Source organism: Drosophila nasuta, chromosome X (genome assembly GCF_023558535.2).
Source record: "Drosophila nasuta strain 15112-1781.00 chromosome X, ASM2355853v1, whole genome shotgun sequence".
Taxonomy (NCBI): domain Eukaryota; kingdom Metazoa; phylum Arthropoda; class Insecta; order Diptera; family Drosophilidae; genus Drosophila; species Drosophila nasuta.
Window position 1 is genome coordinate 13,770,424 of NC_083459.1, and position 20,259 is coordinate 13,790,682.

Consider the following 20,259-nt stretch of genomic DNA (forward strand, 5'->3'; position numbering starts at 1 on the left):
TGGTTCAAGTGTACAATTAAATCAATGACTTATGCCCCTTTCACATGCTTAATACATACGTATGTTTAAACTTTAACAATTGGGGGGATTTTTGGTTTGTTCTTGCTGCCTTCTATCGATTATTGAACCACAAAACGTGCAGACACATATTATTCATAAGAGTCGCAACACTTGTCTGACCCATTTTAATAAACTATGGCGATTTTGACTGGGAACTTAAAAGTGTTAGTCGTAAAATATGTGCACGCAACCGTGAAACCTCCCCCCGCCAGCACTCATAATTAATATTTAATGCGACTCCGTCGACAGGTGACTAGACTGCGTTAACCTGGAGACCATGAGTTTAATGCAAGTCAAGGACTTTAAAAACAAAAATCAACCAATTCGCACAAATAAAAATATCAGAATATTGCATACGTTATGTTTGAATATTCAAATATTTGAATCTCGTCGTGGTCACACTGTTTTCATATTCTATTTCGATAAACGATAGTTGTGTGATAGTTCTAGTCGTCGGCCGTTTGACGTAAGTTTTCTCTCTCGCTCGCTCGCCTGCTCGTCTAGACTCATGGTGCTCAGCTGACACATTGAAAATTGATAAACGCACTCGCATAACCGTAACGTATATTTTGTTTGTTGCCGCTCGGTCGCTTCGCGACGCATTGTCTGCATGCGTGTGTTTGTGTGAGTGTATTTTGTATTGTGTTTTCGGTTTTGACCAACTTAAACTACGTTGAGTTCTTTCGTGTCTCTCGGCAGGTTTGTAGCGCGCGTACTTTTCGGTAAATTGTGCGGTTACTTTTATTTTGTGTTTTTTTTATGTGTGTGTAAATGATTTTGTTTGCCAAATGCATATTATTGACGTCGCGTGTGAGTGCAATCGTGTATGTGTGTGAATGCAGCGAACAGCTGATTGGGGTGCTGCATATAAACGATGAATTTATTTTAAAATTGTTGAGTAATTGTTTACATTTCAATATGCAAAGCATATGAAAGGGTGTTATGTGTACATACTCACTCAGCAGGAGTGACAGAGATAAAATACATATGTAGCTAACAATGCGCAATGAAAAACTATTTTAGATACCGGCGGCTGCAGCTGCTCTCACACACACTTGCATTTATACATATATGTATATATATATGCATATGCATGCATGCATTTCTGTATCTGCCCTAAAAGAAATTTATAATATCAACAAGTTTTTCCGTTATGTGTTCTTGTGCCAAAAGTGGAATTTCTTATTCGATTTAGTATTATATTTGTATTTTACGATGCAAGTGTATGCGTGTGTGTGTGTGAATGACGATGCATTAAATACAGGGTGCTCCAGGATGCGAACAAGAGTGAGAGTAAGCGAGAGAGAGATTGTTCAAATTCGAAATGTCAACGGTTCAGAACAACAGTTAGGATACACACTGCACATACAAACGTATGCAGTGCGGTTTCAATAGTGTGTGTGTGTGTGAGAGATTTCAGGTGCGAACGCACTTAGTGTATGTGTGTGTGTGTGTGTGTGTGTGCGTATGTCGGAATGTTTAGTTCATTATCATCGTGAGGTTGCATTAATTCCCAGTGAGTTATTAACAAATTGACTGCTACTGTTTCTATTTCATCAATTATTTAGCAAATACAATCATTGCCAAAGTACACAGCAATACAAATTAGTCATTAATATAAGTGAATTCCATACCTGAGCGATTAATAATACTAGTTTGTACAACAACAACACCAATAATAACAACGTCGAGCAAATTACATCGTGTGTAGACTTTTGATTGCTTGCTTATAATTGTTGTTATTTATTCACGTTCGCGCTCTCGACTCTTCGCGCTGCCTGCATTTGTGACGTCATTGGAGACTCTATGAAGCACGTGGAGAATTGCAATTAAATTCTTATCTTGTTGGTGAGTAGAGAATTGCATTTAATATAATTTATTACCCCAATTTTGTAAGCACTTTCATTAGATATTTATACATTTGCCTGTAGTATAGCACAATGGAAATGCATACAGAATTCACAGAGATCGTAGATTATTGAAAATTGTATTATAGTTGACGCGTTCACAAGTTTTAATCGCTCTTAAGGTAATTCTAATTTCCATAAAACTCAAGTTTATATTTTTAAAAAAAGATGTGGATTTTTTTTTGGCTTAAAAAAGAATTTACCTTATTGAAAAGAATATTATTGATATGATACTATATGATGATGAAATTAGTGCCTCAGAATTTAAATTACAATATACACATTAACACCAGTAATATAAATGGTTTTTGGATTTGAAAATTTTACTTGTATGATTTATAATTTCAAAGTATTTCACAGTCGAGTACTCTCGGTATTAGTTTTTAAACTACCGATACCCATTGGGTAGCAGGGTATGAAAATTTTGTGCCTCCACCAAGAAGGAGTCATCTCCGACCCTATAAAGTATACATAATAGAAGTAGACGATATATGTAGTTCTATCCGTCTGTCTGTCTGTCTGTCAGTATGAACACCTAGATCTCAGAGACAATAAGTAGTAGAGATTTAATTTTTTTTCGACAACACTTGTTGCATTTGCTCGCAGATCAAGTTTGATTTTCAGACTTTAGCCACGCCCACTTCCATCCCGAAAATCGAACAACTCAACTAGTAATCGTAATTGAAGCTTGAGTTTACACTTTTGGAATATTTTATTACAACTATAGTTTTAATGATTCCTGCAATTGTCGTTGCGATCAGATATAAATTGTAAATGTTATTAAAGAAATCATTTTAGTTGCTGGTATAGTATGTATGTATGGTATATTTTGAATATAGTACTTTATCAATATACCAAATATAGGTTTCGATATATTTTAATATTATTTGGGTATATTATATTTTTAGAATATAGCGGGTCAAGCACACTCGACTTTTGCTTTCGTACTTGTTATATTTGGTACATTTGTAGAATATATCGGGTATCTAGCAGTCAAGCACACTCGACTCTAGATTTCTTACTTGTTTTTATTTCATTTGTATTATTTGGAATTGTCATTGTCACGCTCGCATAGCTTCTATTCTAATATGTATGGCATTTAAACTGTCAAGGGCTTAGGTGGGCAGAAAGTGTTTTCTAGATAAGCGCTCCAATTGATAATCATGCGAATTTATATGTATAGATAAGATGCAAAAGGTCTCTCGCACTTGGGGTTTACACGATGAAGTGCTTATATGATAGAGAAGCCTCTAATCTAATGCTGCGTACGAAAGTTTAGTCATCATTTTAATAATAGTATACGTGTTCTCGGAAATCGCGCTAAGTTTATTACCTTTGTAATTAAATGGCGAGTCCCTCGTTTGTTATAAACACATGTGTTAATTATAGCACATTTGCTAAACTTGTAACAAATATGTTGCATCGCATGTCAGTTGTATATTTATCACCTATCAGGCGCCCACTAAATGTAATTTAATTAAAATGTTTTACTAAAGTATTTGTAGATATGTATGTGAGTATGCGACACTTTAAGTAATTCAGATAATTCTCGGTGCAACCCACGAGTGCCGTAAACTCTCTCAAATGAGTCATGTGTCGGCGTATTATCATCCATTTTGATATATACTACATATGTACTACACAAATTCCGGGTTTCTTTATTCCCATATGGACTAACCCGCACTCAGTTTTATGGATAAATCCCATTTGAGACTTGATAATTACCCACAAAAAAAAAAATGTTTTATAAAATTAATTTTTAGTTTCTCGGTCCGATTTTTTCACTCATGAAAAAAAATCTATATGCAGTCATTATGCGAGCCAAAGAAAGTGATAATTTGTACTGAATTTGAAAAGTGCAAAGATTATCTTCAAATTGTTTTTTATTAATATTATTTTTATAAGCACTAAGCACTTTGTACAGCGTCTAAAAAAAAGGGATTAATCCTTCGAGCCGGAGTCGAACCAGCGACCTGTGGATGTCTATTATTAATCATTAACTACAGTCCATCGCTCTACCAACTGAGCTATCGAAGGCAGGTGAAAGTCGCATGCAAAAGCTGCGCTTTCAAATTCATTTTTAAATCGCAAATACGCGCTGTTGTATTCTGTTAAGATCAGCTAAATTTGGTGGCTGTCGTTCGGTAGTTCATTGAGTAAAGCGTGCCAAACAATTGATAAGACGCTTCAGCAATATTCTTGTTCTACATGTCTCGTCATGCTGAGGCTAGTTAAATGTCGATTCAGGTATTTCCAATTTAATTGTAGATGCGTGCCAGTAAGCGATCTTATAAAACAGCTACATATTTGATCATGTTTAAGAAGTATACGTAAAGAACGTTCTTTAAAGATACATTTCTATCTTTTTGGATATTTAACAAATTATATTAACAGCATATTTTCTGAGCATTATTGCAAACGTAAGAGCAATTTTAATGTTATTTGTGTGCTCAAATAAGTTGTAATTTTATATTTTGCAAATACAAAATTTTGTGTTGTCCCTTGACCACTTAAATTATCTGAAAACACAAAGGGTTTCAAGGTGTGTCACCGCAAAAGTTCTTTTCACGCCCATTTCTCCCTAAATTGTTTGTTGAACATGTGTAAAGATACGAGAATGTGGCTATTCATTGAATTATTGTGGGTTAGTATACATACATATATTTGGGTTTCTTTTATCAAAACTACTAAAATTACGCTAGATTAGAATTGGCAATAGAGAATTATATATCCATCAGTTGATATCATGATATTACAAGCGCAGTACGATTATAGAAAGCGGCATAAATTTTCTAATTTCACTAGGTTTTATATCCATCATAAAGTTGTGGATAGTCGAACTTATCAAAATATTTGTACATATTCCTATTTTGGTCAACAACTGATCTGGCAGAAAAAAGTAGTTTATATTTTCTCTCGTTGGTGCTCGACTTTGAAATATCCGCTACCCGTTTTCAATAAAACCATATTTTAAAAATATATCAAATTAATATACCGCAAAAATACCAAACAATATATCAGTCTGCCTGTTGCAACAATATTTTCAATCAAATATACCAAATTATTGTACCACAAAAATACAAAACGATATCTCCTGCCTGCTACAACATTATTTTCAAAAAAAATTATAAAATTATACCAAATTAATATACCACAAAAATACTAGACGACATGTTTGTCTACATGTCACAACATTATTTTTTAATAAAAACGTGTTCTAAAATATATTAAAAATACTAAACGATATCAGCTTCTGCCTGTTGTAACAATATTTTCGATAAAAACTCATTCTAAAAATAAAAAATTAATATACTGCAATAATACTGAACGATATCTCCTTCTACCTGTTACAACAATATTTTCAATAAAAACTCGTTCTAAAATTATACCAAATTATCACAAAAATACTAAACGGTGTATCCTTCTGCATTTTGCAACAGTATTTTCAGTAAAAACATATTCTACAAATATACTGCAAAAATACTAAACAAAGTTATAATAATACCCTTCTACCTTATATGTACGCATCGAGTATATTTCTCACTTGTACTTGACTGAACTTTAGCTGAACTGATATTTATCTAGCTTGATAGATCAAGGCAATTTGTTGTGTTTTATATAAGGAATTACCTTGTTGATAAGCATTCCAGCAACTTATGAAGAAACATTGTAAGGAAGTAAAATCCTTTTGATATAAAACGAATGCTTTCATCCTTATATATTGCACACACAAATGCCGATCGATATATACGATAATAAAGTAGTTGCTGCAGAAACGTGTCGATCGATTGTTTAGCTGTGACATAAGTAATGTCTGTTAAATTGCAAACACCTATTATTGCACTCGAGGCATAACCGATAGCATAATCGTGGTCATCTATTTGCGCTTATCAGATGCCTGCCGCCCATGGTTAATGTCGAGCGATAAATCGACTCGCAACGAACAACCTACTGAACGACCACAAAACACACCAATAGATTCGATAAGAACTAGAAAAAAAAAGAAAGAAAAAAACAAACAAAGCAACGCGATTCGAGAAATTTGTTAACTCAACTCAGTTTACAATTGTCGCGACGATCGTGCGGTTGGTTGGTTGTTCGACCTGCCCAGTTAGTAATTATTATATTGTATTATTCTACACTTTGTTTTCATTATTTTCGACTCTGCTTATACATATGTAGAACAACTTTTATTTTTTAAACTGTTTTCTTTTTTATTGTTGACGGTGTTGTTATATCGTGGCTTAGTCACGCAAAGGCATATTTTCTATTGAGGTGAGCAAAGCTTCCATATAATTTCAGGGGCCAGACATTGTTTCTATCTCAGCGTTTGCAAATAACTGACAACATAGCTGAAGTTTTATTGTTGCAAACTTATCTCGAAATATGACAAATTTACAACCTGCAGAACCCTTGACTCATTCCTTTGAAGAGTATTTCAATACTTTTACCAAATATCACTCCGGCTTGAAAACATTGCTAAATTTTTTGATTTTTATATTTATATTTTCATTTTTTTTATTCAGAATTTACATTTAGTTTTCTAGCCTTTTTTCCATTTCATTCGTATCGTGTCTTTAACTCTTTCTTTGTTTATAAACAATCGGCAAGCATTGAGCTTATCATTAGATAATTCGAAAGTCGCAAGTTAATCATATCAGCAATTTTTGCCGCTGCTGTGCCATAATCCAGCATTAAAACAGACGTATAATTGCAATGCACTAATTTATAATTAAACCGCCTTAAAAGAAAAATGATCGAGCAATATTAGCAATTTCATTCCATTTTATTGCATTTTGTTGTTGTTAAGAAATATTGCTAAAAAGATTGAATTTCTTAGTATAGCATTTATTTTTGGAAATATAATTGTTAATTTATCACCCAGCAACAATGGTTTCAATTTATCATAATTTCTAAAGAAAGCCAACTTGTATATGAGGGTTGAAAGTCTAGCAAGATCATCTAGCATTTATGGCATTTTATTTTTGGACATAATACGTTTATGGTGGGGGAGTAGCGTCTGAGCGTTTTCCGTTCGATAAGCCAAGCACGGCATCATTCGATAGTATTTATGATAGTACCGATTGCAGTTCATCGCCTGACAATATAATTGCAATGCATTTGGGACCACATCTCAAACTCTCAGCAAAAACGATTAATATTTATCGCTTCCACCAATCTAAATTTACATATGTTTTCGCACTTGTTACTACAATTAACAAGGTAATACTTTGCTCTAATCTTATCGATAGCATGCACCAGAAATCGTGACAACACATGATCCAAGTTCCAATAGACTCGTGGCCTCAGTTCACGTGTCGCGATTAGTTCCCTTTTCTCAACTGATTAGATATTAATCCAAGTACAATAATAATTCAGTGCAGACACTTGTTCTTAGCTGAACAGGTGCGTTAAACTTTTTAGTTATTGCACTTGCAATCTAATGCTTAAGTGTTGACGGGAACTGCAATACTAAATAAATGTTATTGGGTATTTTACATTTATTTTAATATCAAAAAGGTAATTTTTATTACCAAAATTGCTAAATGATGTTAATCAAATGTGAGAAATCCGATAATATTAATATTCGTTCAAAGATACTAAATAATTGTACCAAAAATTATAAAATATACCGCAATGAATAGTTGGCATATTGATATACTACTACATTTGAAATATACTAGATTATCAACTAAATCAAGTAAAATCAAGTAAAACAGATATACAGACAGACGAACATGGGCATATCGTCTAGGCTGTTCAATAATATACTTAATAATATACTATATACCAAATAGATATCTTACTTATATTTTTAAACTATTATTACTATGATAGCTATTTGAAATTAATCGAGCGAGAGATATCTGATAAAATATTATTCGTTTAAATATATCAACAAATAAAAAAATATACCACACTCTATATTTGATATATTGATATACATTCTTCTATATTTGAAATATACCAGATTGTCGACTAAAGCAAATAAGATTCGACAAACATACAGACTGATGAACTTGGCTATATCGTTTCGGATGTTCAATTATATACTACATAATATACTACATTCAAAATATACCATACTGTCGACTAGTGCAAGAATAACCAATAGATATACGCACAGAAAAAGCTACAAACAAAAAGTTAGAAAATGAAAGAATGAATATGTTTTATGTTGAAACATTTAACTAAAATTCTGCGTTTAAATAAATTCAATACTTTTTTTAGTTAGGGCAGTATAATGAATTAAATTTGTCTGTTGAAAGTGCTTGAAATAAGCAGCGATCCATTGCATATCGTCTCAGCTGTTCAATAATATATATTTATAACTATAAATATAGTCATATTTAAGTTGTGACGAGTGTTTTTGGGGCCTTTGCTTAAAAAGCTCTTAACCTCTAAAATTATCTACTAGCACTTCAATCAGCTGATGGCCGCTAAAATGCATTAAGTAAATAAACACAATGCATTTACGTTAAGTTTAATAGGTTGCATGTAATTTGCTAATTAATATGCCAATTTATATTAAAATCTATATAACAATACGCATGAAATGGGTAAAAAAAAAAAAAAATTAGTCAGAGAGATGTGAGGTTTCTTACGAATAGTTACGAAATTAAAAGTTTTTTTTTTCTTCATTAAGTATTGAACCAGGACAGTAAAAAGAAAAGAGTACTATAACAACACAGGGAAAAACTTATTTGGACCAAACCTCATCTTCATTTAAGGAAGCCGAATTTAAAAGTGGCATCAAATTTGTATTTCTACCTTTTGGTTATCATATAAATATTCCAAAAACAATTGTCTTTAATATATAATTTAGTTTATTCTTACTATTATTAAATTAAAAAAATTATTAAATTCGAATGTTATGCTGATTCTTTTTTTATATTTCATTTAATTTCGCATCTGTTTATACTTTAAAATCATGCGACACTTAATAATCCTGAAGTTCAGATTATATTATATATATATTTATATTTTTCCTATTTAGTATATATTATATATATTTCGCTGTATATTGTATATTTCGATTAATTCGTTTATTTTTCGTTGCAGATTCGCAATTTGTGATACGTCATTATATTCGAAGAAAAAAACACATAGACAGGATATGACGAACTGAATTGAACTAACAAAATGGCGAAAGTATCGAATTGGGATAAATTCGTACTGTTGCTATGGAAAAATGCAGTTCTACAATTGGCCCACAAGACTCAATTTATTATCGAATTGCTAATACCGCCGTTGTTTATGTTATTAGTCGTTATGATTCGATGTACTTTTACGCCTGCCGTAAGCCCAATTGCGGAATATCAACCATATGATATAGATAATTTGAAAGGGTTTAAGTAAGTCAACGATTGGTTTCTAAATTTCAAAATTGCAAAACAACATTATCGACTAAAACACTTGTATTTTTGTTTTATTATTTACTATATATTTATAATTATTATTTGTTTTTATTTTCGTTCGTCTAGTTTAACACATGTGTTTTGAGTTGTATTCTAATGATTGTGTCTTGTGTTTAAGTGCGAGTTATAATGTTTTTTCTTTATTTTTTTACTTTGCATTTTCTTTTGATTTTTGTTGCTTTTATGATTGCAATTTTCATTTTATATGTGCTGCAGCACTTTCGCTTCTCGCTTTTTACTCTTTACCTTTAACTGACACTTTTTATATTTATATGTTATATGTATGAATATGTACATTTACTATAAGCTCAATGGCATACAGTGATTACTAAAACAAGTAAGAATAAGTAAGAAGTCGAGTGTACTCGACTTGGAGATACCCGCTACCCATTTTGAACAAAAGAAATATATTTTATATACCGAATATACTGCAAAATACTAAAAATATAAAATGGTATATTTGGTATATTGATATAGTACCGCATTCAAAATATACCATAGACGGCACAATGTACCAGATTGTCAGCCAAAGCAACTAAGACCCTTAGTAAGTAGGCGTTTTTGCCCATAAAAAAGTATTTCTTTAATAACTTCCACAATTTTTATCTGATCGCAACTAAATTTTCAGGAATCATAACTACTATAGTTATTATTGTATATATCAAAATTCGCAGATCTAAAGTTACGTTTGTTATTCGATTTTTTTTATTTGTGGGTAGCGGGTATTCAATCGCTGTATGCCTTTATTACATACATATATATATATATATATATATATACATATATGTACATATATACATATATATTCATATGTGTACATATACAAAAATTGGTAAATTTCCACGTAATTTGTCTTATATCGTATACAACACAACTTTCAGAGCAAATTACGATGCTGCACATACTATGCGCAAGTTTCTTTCCAAGATATTATCAAAGTCATCAGACAGGTAAAGATAAACAATCCGATAAATAATCGACAAACAAAATGTAACCCAAAAAAAAAATAATGAAATATTGTTTTCGGCTTACCGAATGTGCTATACCTCTTGCAGAATTTGCATGCATTGGCTTATAAAATCATATATCGATGCCTTAACTTTTCATCAATTAAATCGAAAAATAAGCGAAATTAGATCCGATAACATCCATATTAATGTACTTTTGTATTGGAACATTTTGCTTATAACGTGTATTGCCAAAATCAAAACATGCTCAACAATAAAACGTTTGGCACTCTCTGCAAATTTATAGAATTCAGCTTACTATCGCCTTGCACAATCGATGAATTGACATTGAATGCAATCGATATACACTCAAGCCCGAACTTCATCGCTATGCACTTTATACACAATATTTGATGCAATCATTTAAGAGGTTATGTTACAATTGCTTTATGTCTATAATATACTATAATAATATACTAATAATAATATACTAATGCATATAAAACACAATATTTAGTGCAATCATTTAGGAAGATATGTTATAATTTCTTTATATCAACAATATTAATAATAAACTATAATAATATGCTTAAGATATGTTATAATTTTTTTATATCAATGACTATAATAATATGCTTATGTACTTAAAACACAATATTTAATGCGATCGATCATTTAAGTGGATATGTTACAATTACTTTATATCTATAATATACTATAATTATATACTATTTGGTTTGGCGATTTTTTTTGTTTATGTGAATAGTTTTATATAAATACTAGGTAGATACTTTTAAGTTCCATTTCGTAATACTCATCTCTTTAATGTTTCACCATGTCTTTCTCTAATCTAGCTTCATTTTAGCTGTAATATGCACAAAATTTTCAGCATCTTTTTTTTTTCAAATAGTATTTTAATGTTTGGTCTTTGTTAATAATACAATATATTTAGGATTTCAAACGTGCACCTCAAATACTATTATTAACAGATTCGTTTTAAGTATCGCAATCAAATCACATCACATCAAATAATAAATTATTATTTTTTTGTATTTCATTATTTTTGTATGCATGCAGCCAATCGATGCAAATTCAAGCCGAATCGAAATATCCACTCTTTGCCATTTATTATGCGCCCAAAACTGATGCACTGGACACTTTGGTTGGCGCTGCTGCGCAAATGTTGGACATACAATATAATGGATACGAGAATGTCAATGCATTGGCAGATGCGGTAAAAGCATCGAATGCATTTGTTGGCGTTGAATTTGAGGGCGATTGGTCCGATCCCGATAATATGCCCGATCAATTGCAATTCTCATTGCGTTTCCCATTCGAATTGCGAACGGTGTCAGTGTTTCAAAATCTTTGGTATACGGGACGATTATTTGATACCTATACAAAAGGTGGCCCCCGCGAACCTGAAATCAACACTGGCGGTAATCCGAGTTACATTAACGAGGAATTTTTACCCGTTCAGCATGCACTGTCCAAAACCTTTATTCAACTCAAGTCAAAGGTTGATGATTTGCCCGACATTCAGATGCAGCGGTATCCGTTTCCATCGTATGTGGACGACCAGTTCCTCCAGCACGTAGGTGAAATGATGGCGATGCTTATAATGTTCAGCTTCATCTATCCAAGCCTATGCATTGCCCGGGTATGTACACATACGTAAAAGTAAACTAACAGAAAAAAGAAAGTGTTCTGCCGTCTGAAAAGCTTTAGGTCTAACTACGACAAACAAAATGTTGCTTGTATTTCGCATTTATTAATTAAAACAAGTAAGAAAGCTACAGTCGAGCACACTAAAAGTAAAACAGTGCGGCATAAGATTGAAAATATTATTAATTAATATACCACAAAGATACCAAATGCTATTGTTGGTATATTTATATATTAGCACATTAAAAATATACCATAGAGCACAAAATATACCAGATTGTCAGCCAAAGCAACTAAAACTCGAAGTAAATAGGCTTTTTTCCCATACATTCGATTTTTAGATCGCGGAGTGGGCGTGGCAAAAATTAAAACCAAAAAACTTGATCTGTGTGTAAGCAAATGCTGCTGAAAAAGAATGATAGCTGTTTGTCTTATAGTCCTGTAAATCTAGGTGTTCGTACAGATGGACAGACAGACAGATATGGCTGTATCGTCTTGTTTGTTGACGCTAATCAACAATATATATAACTAATGGGGGTCAAAGATGCCTTTTTCTGTCTGTTGCATACATTTGCTCTCGCCACAAAGTTATAATACCTTCTACCCTACGATGCGGTATTATTCTTAAGACATACTGAATTAAAAAGTAATATTAAAATATACAGATCAAGACATATAAAAATATAATTTGAAACTTTTACAAAGATATGTTATTACTATAAAACAGATTTTTGTTCGACCAAAATCCAAAGATTTCATTCTAAACTTACTTTTGTTTCTCTCTCTTTGTTTTTTTGGTCGTTAGTATATAACCATGGAGAAGGAGAAACAGCTGAAGGAGGTGATGAAAATCATGGGATTAAGTAATTGGTTACATTGGACCGCGTGGTTTGTGAAGAACTTTATAATGCTGACGATATCAGCGATATTGATCGTCATATTGTTAAAGATACCTTGGACGAATAATTTAGCCGTGTTCCAACATTCCGAATTTACGGTTGTGCTCTTGTTTTTCATCGTCTACATTATATCGGCGATCACATTTTGCTTTATGGTCGCACCGTTCTTCTCCAAGGCAAGCACAGCGGCCGCTGTCATGGGTCTCTTGTGGTTCCTCACCTATTTGCCCGCCACGGGCAGAGGTTATGACTCGATGTCGTTGGGCACGAAACTCGGTTGGAGTTTGTTAGCGAATTCAGCGATGACTTTTGGCTGCAAATTGTTGATGCAGTACGAGATGTCGGGCGAAGGTTTAAAATGGAGCAATCTATTCACAGAGTCCTCGGCCGATGATTCCTTATCGATGGGTCTGCTCTTGATAATGATGCTCGTCTCCAGCGTCATTTACATGATCATCTGTCTGTATGTCGAACAAGTGTTCCCGAGCAAATTTGGTATGCCACGCAAATGGTATTTCCCCTTTACACGCTCATTCTGGTGCGGATCCCGCGACTACGGTGGTGTCGAGGATATCAACGCATATCGCGAACAGACGGACAAAAGAAGTAACACCTTTGAAGTGGAACCGGATGACAAGCACGTGGGGCTGCAGTTGAAGAATTTGCATCGCAAATTTGGTAATCACGTGGCCGTTAAGGGGATTACAATGAACATGTTTGAGGATGAGATCACCGTGCTCTTGGGTCACAATGGTGCCGGCAAAACGACAACCATATCGATGATCACGGGAATGTTGAAGCCGACAGCCGGAACGGCGATCATCAATGGCAGCGATATACGCACCAATTTGGAGGGTGCTCGCATGTCCCTCGGCATTTGTCCACAGCATAATGTCTTGTTCGACGACATGAGTGTGGCGAATCATTTGCGTTTCTTCAGTCGCCTGAAGGGACTCCGGGGTGCCGATGTGAAGCGTGAGGTGGACAAGTATTTGAAATTGATTGAGCTGCAGGACAAGGCGAATGTTTTGTCAGCCAAACTGTCCGGTGGCATGAAGCGTAAGCTCTCAATTTGCTGTGCCCTCTGTGGCGACACCAAGGTCGTGCTCTGCGATGAGCCCAGTTCGGGAATGGATCCCGCGGCCCGGCGACAACTCTGGGATCTGCTGCAAAAGGAAAAGGTCGGACGCACTCTGCTCTTGACCACACATTTCATGGACGAGGCTGACGTGCTGGGCGATCGCATTGGCATCATGTGCGACGGCGATCTGCGGTGCTATGGCACCTCTTTCTTCCTCAAGAAGCACTACGGTTCAGGATATACTTTGGTAAGTTTCCTTTGGGGGATGGAATATTAATAAGAATAACCTAATGAAACTATGGGAATAAAGTAAAATTGGGGGAATCAATAAAGGAATATGTGAAGTTAAAAAATATACTTTAAAATCCGTAAATTATGTGTGTGAGCTTAGAAATAAAATTAAATTAGACAAAGCAAGGGAATATAAGAAACAAGCAAAAATCTCGTTAGATTTATTCAGTTTTTCTGTTATTTTAATATTTTTAAACGAGTGCACAACGTTTTGGCTGAGAATAGTAAAATCAAGGAAATGTCTCGCATAGGAATTAGGAATTAAAATGCATTTAAATGCATTTAAATAAATATAGAAGAACGAAATTAAGGAATGCATTCGAAACTCAATAAAATATTTGTGTTGATTGGTAAAACAAATAGTAACATTTAATAAATTCTATAAATCAGTTGGAAGCAATTAAAAACAAATTAAAGTGTGTCCAAAATGAAAAAAAAATTGTAGCGTAGAAAGCCAAGGAAAAAACACGTGTAACGAATTAGGAACGTAAGAAACCCTCTAAAATGTAGGAACAAATTGTTCAAAGAAGGAGGAGCTTAGAAAATCCTCTACAATGAATAAAGCGAAGGAAAAAATCGTTTAACGAATTAGGGGCGTAAAATTGCTCTAAAATGAAAAGAAGCGTATTTAGTGAAGTGTTACAAAACATATTGAGATTATTTGAAAATCCTGTTTCGCAGATCTGTGTAAAGGAAGCCGACTGTGTGGTGGAGGATGTGACCGCCTTGCTGGCTCTCTACATACCCGGCATTGAGCCGAAGAGCGACATTGGCACTGAGCTAACCTACGAGCTGCCCGATCAGTATTCCGGGCGTTTTGAGAAGATGTTGGGCGCACTCGAGGATCGCTCGAAGGAGCTGCATCTCAGCGGTTACGGTGTGGGCATCACAACGATGGAGGAGGTCTTCATGAAGGTGGGCGCCGAAACGCATGCCGCTGTACAATCGGATGGCACTCAAGGTCGCTTGGAGAGTGGTGGTGGTGCTGGTGGTATTGGAAGAGCAGGAAAGGAGGAGAAGAAGAAGGAAACAATCAATGATGCTGCGAATGATGATGACACCGAATCGATGCCATGTAAGCAGTGTTTGAACTTCATCTCTCCCTCAAATAATAATGATAAGCTCAATTAACTGTTTGCAGCGCACACGGAATTCTCGCAACGTCGCCGTTCGTTGCGTGGCTTAAAGCTGACCAAGAATCAATATCATGCCATGTTCCTAAAGAAAATGCTCTTCACGCTTCGCAACAAATTGCTGTTTGCCTTGCAGATCATAATGCCAATTGTGTTTGTGGTGCTCAGCTATGTTATGTACAAGTCGGCCGAAGGGAAACGCGGAGCACCCCCGATGACTGTGGAAGTCAATCAATATCCGGACACCGTAGTTCTGCTCGACCGTGGAGCGAATTTGAAGGGTCTGAGCAACGGTGTGGCCGATCAATATGAGAAAATTGCGAAATCGTATGGTGAACGGCATCTCTATGAGACTGTCCACAACTTTACGGCACACATACTCGATCTGCACGATGTACAATCGCGTGTGAATAGTCGCTACGTGGCCGCTGCCAGCGTAATCAGTAATGATCTGATAATCGCATGGCAGAACGCTTTTCCATTGCATACAGCCCCCTTGTCGGCGAATTTGGTGCACAAGGCAATTGCTCGGGCAACGATCAATGAGAATGCGGACATCATTGTGACAAATGCACCGTATCCGGAAGTGCCATCGCCCGATATGTCGGTAATAAATCTGATTTTCTCATTCGGCTCACAACTCGGCGGGAATTTGAGCTTTTGCATGTGCTTTCTCAGTTCGTTCTATTTGTTCTCGCTGATCAAGGAGCGAGCATCACGGGCTAAGTTGTTACAATTTGTGAGCGGAGTGCGTGTGTTCACGTTTTGGATAACGCAATTCGTGTGGGACTTTGTCACATTCACGTTCACTTTCATCGTGATCATGATAACGATAATATGCTTCCAGGAGGAACCATTCACCACATTCACACAGCTGGGACGTTACTTTTTAGTGTTGTTGGTCTTTGGCTTTTCCGCACTGCCCTATACGTATTTGTTGTCGCTGTTTTTTAATGCGCCCGCAATTGGTTTTGCCGTCACCACGATAATCAATGTATTCGTTGGCGTCGCTCTCTACGTTGTGGTCAAAGTCATGGAAGAGGACATTTTTAAAATTAAGGGCACTGCAGCGGCCATTAAACATGTCTGTCGCATTTTTCCACATTACACACTGCAAGAAGGCCTCTTCAAATCCTTTGTATTGGCCACCAAAGAGACCACGTGTGATGCGATCGATTTGCCGCCAATACTTCGTTGTGAATTGATGCCAACATGCTGCAGTAAGTGCATTTTCAAACTATGTCTATTTACCACTCTTTATCCTATTCTCTCTCTCTTTCTGTCTCACTCTTTGCAGAGATACCGAGTTTCTTTGATATGGAAGAGCTACTGGTGGATATCATTTATATGCTGGTATCAGGAGTTGTGTTTTTCCTAATTGTAATTGTGCTCGAGTACAATCTGTTCAATGAACTTCTCTATTTGATACGCAAACGCACCATGTAAGTGATTTCGATAGTACATACATATGTTTGTACTGATTGATTTCCTTAATTGCATGGATAATGTTAATATTGATGGCAACTATTTTATCTATGTCTTCATATTTGCACCCACAATATTTGCATTGTCATGTCAATTGTTTTTTTTTTTTTTTTTTTTATTTTTAGCTCATTAGTCCATTCGATAGTTTCATTCTTACTATCGATAAATGTTGTCAATTGATTTATCTATGTCTTCATATTTGCACCTACAATAATTGGTGTACTGGTGAAGCAACAGTTTTTTTTTTTATTTTTGTTAAATGATATTACAGTCGATAGTCGATAGTCGATAGTTCCATTATTACTATCGAGAAAATTTGTCAACTAATTTAACTATGGCATTACGTAGCAAGTCTTTGCTTTGAGGGTTATTTAGCTAGTCTCTCCTATAATTTCATGCGGACTATCGATAAATATAGTAGTAGTAGTAGTAATCGATTATTCTTATTGTGATCTAATTGATTCGGTTTATATGCATTCCACAGCAAGCCACCACCGCCCCCAGAGGATGGTTACTTCAATGACGATGTGGAGAAGGAGCGACAACGCATCCTCAACATGAGCAGCGATCAAATCTCAGCAAAGAATCTAGTCTTGGATCGTATGACCAAATTCTATTCATCTTTTCTGGCTGTCAATCAGGTGTCGCTCTGCGTGGAAGAGTAAGTGCAAAGTATTCAACTGAATAACTGTAATTGATGATGATATTTTTATTTTTGGTAGAGCTGAATGCTTTGGCCTTTTGGGTGTGAACGGTGCCGGGAAGACAACCACATTCAAGATGCTGACGGGCGATGAGAGAATCAGCTTTGGTTCTGCCTATGTGCAGGGCTTAAGTTTGGAGTCCGACATGAATCGAATCTACGAGCGAATTGGCTATTGCCCGCAATTCGATGCGTTGCTCGAGGATCTCACCGGACGCGAAGTGTTGCGCATCTTTTGTCTGTTGCGCGGCATTCACTCGCACAACACGAAAAGGATATCGGAGGAGTTAGCCAAAGCGTTGGGTTTCATCAAGCACATCGATAAGCGAACGTCCGCCTACAGTGGCGGCAATAAGCGTAAGCTGAGCACTGCGATTGCCTTGATCGGTCGTCCGTCCGTTGTCTATTTGGATGAACCGACCACGGGCATGGATCCGGCTGCCCGACGACAGCTCTGGAATGTCATTTGTAGTGTTCGTGATTCGGGAAAATCGATTGTGCTTACCTCGCACAGCATGGAGGAATGCGAGGCGCTGTGCACACGCCTTGCCATTATGGTGAATGGTGAATTCAAGTGCATTGGTTCCACGCAGCATCTGAAGAACAAATACTCCAAGGGTCTCGTGGTCAAGATCAAAGTGCATCGCGGTCGCGAAGCAATGCGCGTCTCACAGATGTAAGTCATGCATAAAATACATCCATCCGTCTCTTCTCATTGCCTAACTCATGCTTTGTTCGTTTTGCAGCTCACGAGGCAGCAGATATCGCACACAGGGATCGGATTCGGATTCCGTCCCATCCACGCCGGTGGCATATGCCAATACCAGCGCTCTCTCGCTGCGAAAGAGGTGAGTGCGCATTGTTTGCATTCGTTTACTTTATTAAATTATGTTAAAATGTGCTTCAAAGCTTCAAATGGTTTGAGTCTTTGTTAAGCGCTGTTTAAAATATCTGCTAAGGTTTGTGCCTTAACTAAATTTTCGATCCGAATGGAAATCCGATTTCATTATTTAAAATTAGGATTTCAATTTGTTAGATTAGTTTTAAGCAAATTTCAACACTAAGTATTGATATGCTTACTTATTTTTCTTGAATATGATTAGACTTTAAATAAGTTAATTTAATTGTTATACAACTTTTGCAGCAATGGCAGTCTGAATGATAGTCATAGTGACAGCACAGCTGAAGCGTCGACGATCGGGTAAAATATATACAAATTAATATTATAAACATTTTGATAATAACATATTCAACTACTTTACAGCACCGTTGCCTCATTTAATAAGCAACAGATTGACGATAGAGACGATGAAGCTGTCGGCGCTGGCAACATCAACGATGTCAAGGAATTTGTGCAAAGCAAATTCCCCACAGCCATATTACAGTAGAGAGAGAGAGAGAGAGAGAGAGAGAGAGAGAGAGAGAGAGAGAGTGCAGCGATTGAAATGCAGACTCAACAAATGAATTCAATTGTTGTTTTTCTTTTCTTTTGTAGGGAGGAGCATCAAGGCATGTTGACTTATTACATTCCATTGAGCGACATCAAATGGTCGAAAATCTTTGGAATGATGGAGCGCAATCGCAAAGAGTTGAATATCGAGGATTATTCGATAAGTCAGACGACATTGGAGGAGATCTTCTTGGACTTTGCCAAATTCCAACGCGAAGATCCACGCAAGATTAAGTGAGCGAGAAGCCAGTCAAAAAAACACAACAAATTCAGCACACGCACACGCACACGCACACGCGCACAACACAGACACACACACACATTGCATTTTACATGTTGCACAAATTAATTTCCTTTTTATTTTTTTTTTGTTTTTGTTTTTGTAGTTAACGTTATGTTAAGTATAAGCGCTTTAACCTCGATAGTATTCATATGCCGTAGAATTGTGACACGTGCTACAGAACGCACAAGTATCATGATTTTATAAAAAAAACACGTAGTATGTAGTTGGCTTGCACCCACAAAAAAAGAGAAAGCTTTATTTAATTTTGCTTTGCTTTTACAATATGATCGTGTATATATAAATATATATTGCATCTTGTCAGACGAAGACGAAGGAGAAAAGGCACCGGCATCAAAAGGCAAGCTGCGGAAGCCACTGCGATTGCTTAGATTTGATATCTACTTATTTCTACTACCTGAGATGATGTACCTAACAATGATAGTTAAAATAATGAGCTCAACGTCTATGTATTAATTTTATTATATATATATATTTATATATATATACAAACGGAATGTCTAACAATGCCGTCGAAAATGTATTGCAAAGCACAGCACAACACACAAAAGAAAAAACGATGTCAATTTCGTTGGAATAATGATGATGAAACGAAGCGTATAAGATATATTTATAAAGTTTGCTAAGAATGTTATTTTGTGACCATTTAATAAAATTGATAGTCTAATTAATGAAATGTAAAATTAAAATTAAGCACTGTGACTCTTAACAATGTTTCTACTACTATATTTATAAGTGTTTAAAATTACGCGGGGCGCTACACAAAACGACATATCGATAAATTTATATAGAAAGATGTTAATAAATTTGAATTTATTTATGTACATTTCAAGCGAATGAAACGCAACGCATTTTGAATTTTGTTTTCAGTTTGAACTGCTTAACGGAAACGAAGCGGGGCGTGTCATATCAGTCAGCT

The 20,259-nt window shown here is 35.5% G+C and overlaps 1 protein-coding gene and 1 non-coding gene across 6 annotated transcripts; one reads left to right on the top strand and one right to left on the bottom strand.

Moving 5' to 3' along the window:
- Positions 1–604: 604 nt before the first annotated feature.
- Positions 605–20,182, top strand: LOC132794993 (phospholipid-transporting ATPase ABCA3). Of its 5 annotated transcripts, none has more exons than XM_060805373.1 (16): positions 605–759; positions 1,629–1,908; positions 9,030–9,322; positions 10,267–10,335; positions 11,410–11,992; positions 12,803–14,224; positions 14,950–15,343; positions 15,410–16,621; positions 16,699–16,843; positions 17,371–17,547; positions 17,609–18,265; positions 18,336–18,437; positions 18,734–18,790; positions 18,854–18,973; positions 19,085–19,273; positions 19,426–20,182. In XM_060805373.1, exons 3-16 carry the CDS (start codon positions 9,111–9,113, stop codon positions 19,427–19,429), a joined length of 5,343 nt encoding a protein of 1,780 aa, XP_060661356.1. In that variant the 5' UTR covers positions 605–759; positions 1,629–1,908; positions 9,030–9,110; the 3' UTR covers positions 19,430–20,182. The 5 variants fall into 5 exon arrangements, with proteins under 5 accessions (XP_060661356.1, XP_060661353.1, XP_060661357.1 ...); XM_060805370.1 differs by having other exon boundaries at positions 19,645–20,182; XM_060805371.1 differs by lacking the exons at positions 605–759; positions 1,629–1,908 and adding exons at positions 6,031–6,077; positions 6,216–6,242 and having other exon boundaries at positions 19,645–20,182.
- On the bottom strand, positions 3,913–4,004 carry Trnay-gua (transfer RNA tyrosine (anticodon GUA)). The gene is given in 2 exon segments: positions 3,913–3,948; positions 3,968–4,004. It is a non-coding gene; the product is annotated as a tRNA-Tyr (tRNA).
- Positions 20,183–20,259: the final 77 nt, after the last annotated feature.

What these genes read in the sequence shown, in the direction of transcription:
- LOC132794993 (XM_060805370.1), top strand. Translation starts at nt 9,111, where the DNA reads ATGGCGAAAGTATCGAATTGGGATAAATTCGTACTGTTGCTATGGAAA. An exon ending in TGACACCGAATCGATGCCAT is followed by an intron (nt 15,344 to 15,409) that starts GTAAGCAGTGTT and finishes AACTGTTTGCAG; the next exon opens with CGCACACGGAATTCTCGCAA. An exon ending in GCTCTCTCGCTGCGAAAGAG is followed by an intron (nt 18,438 to 18,733) that starts GTGAGTGCGCAT and finishes CAACTTTTGCAG; the next exon opens with CAATGGCAGTCTGAATGATA.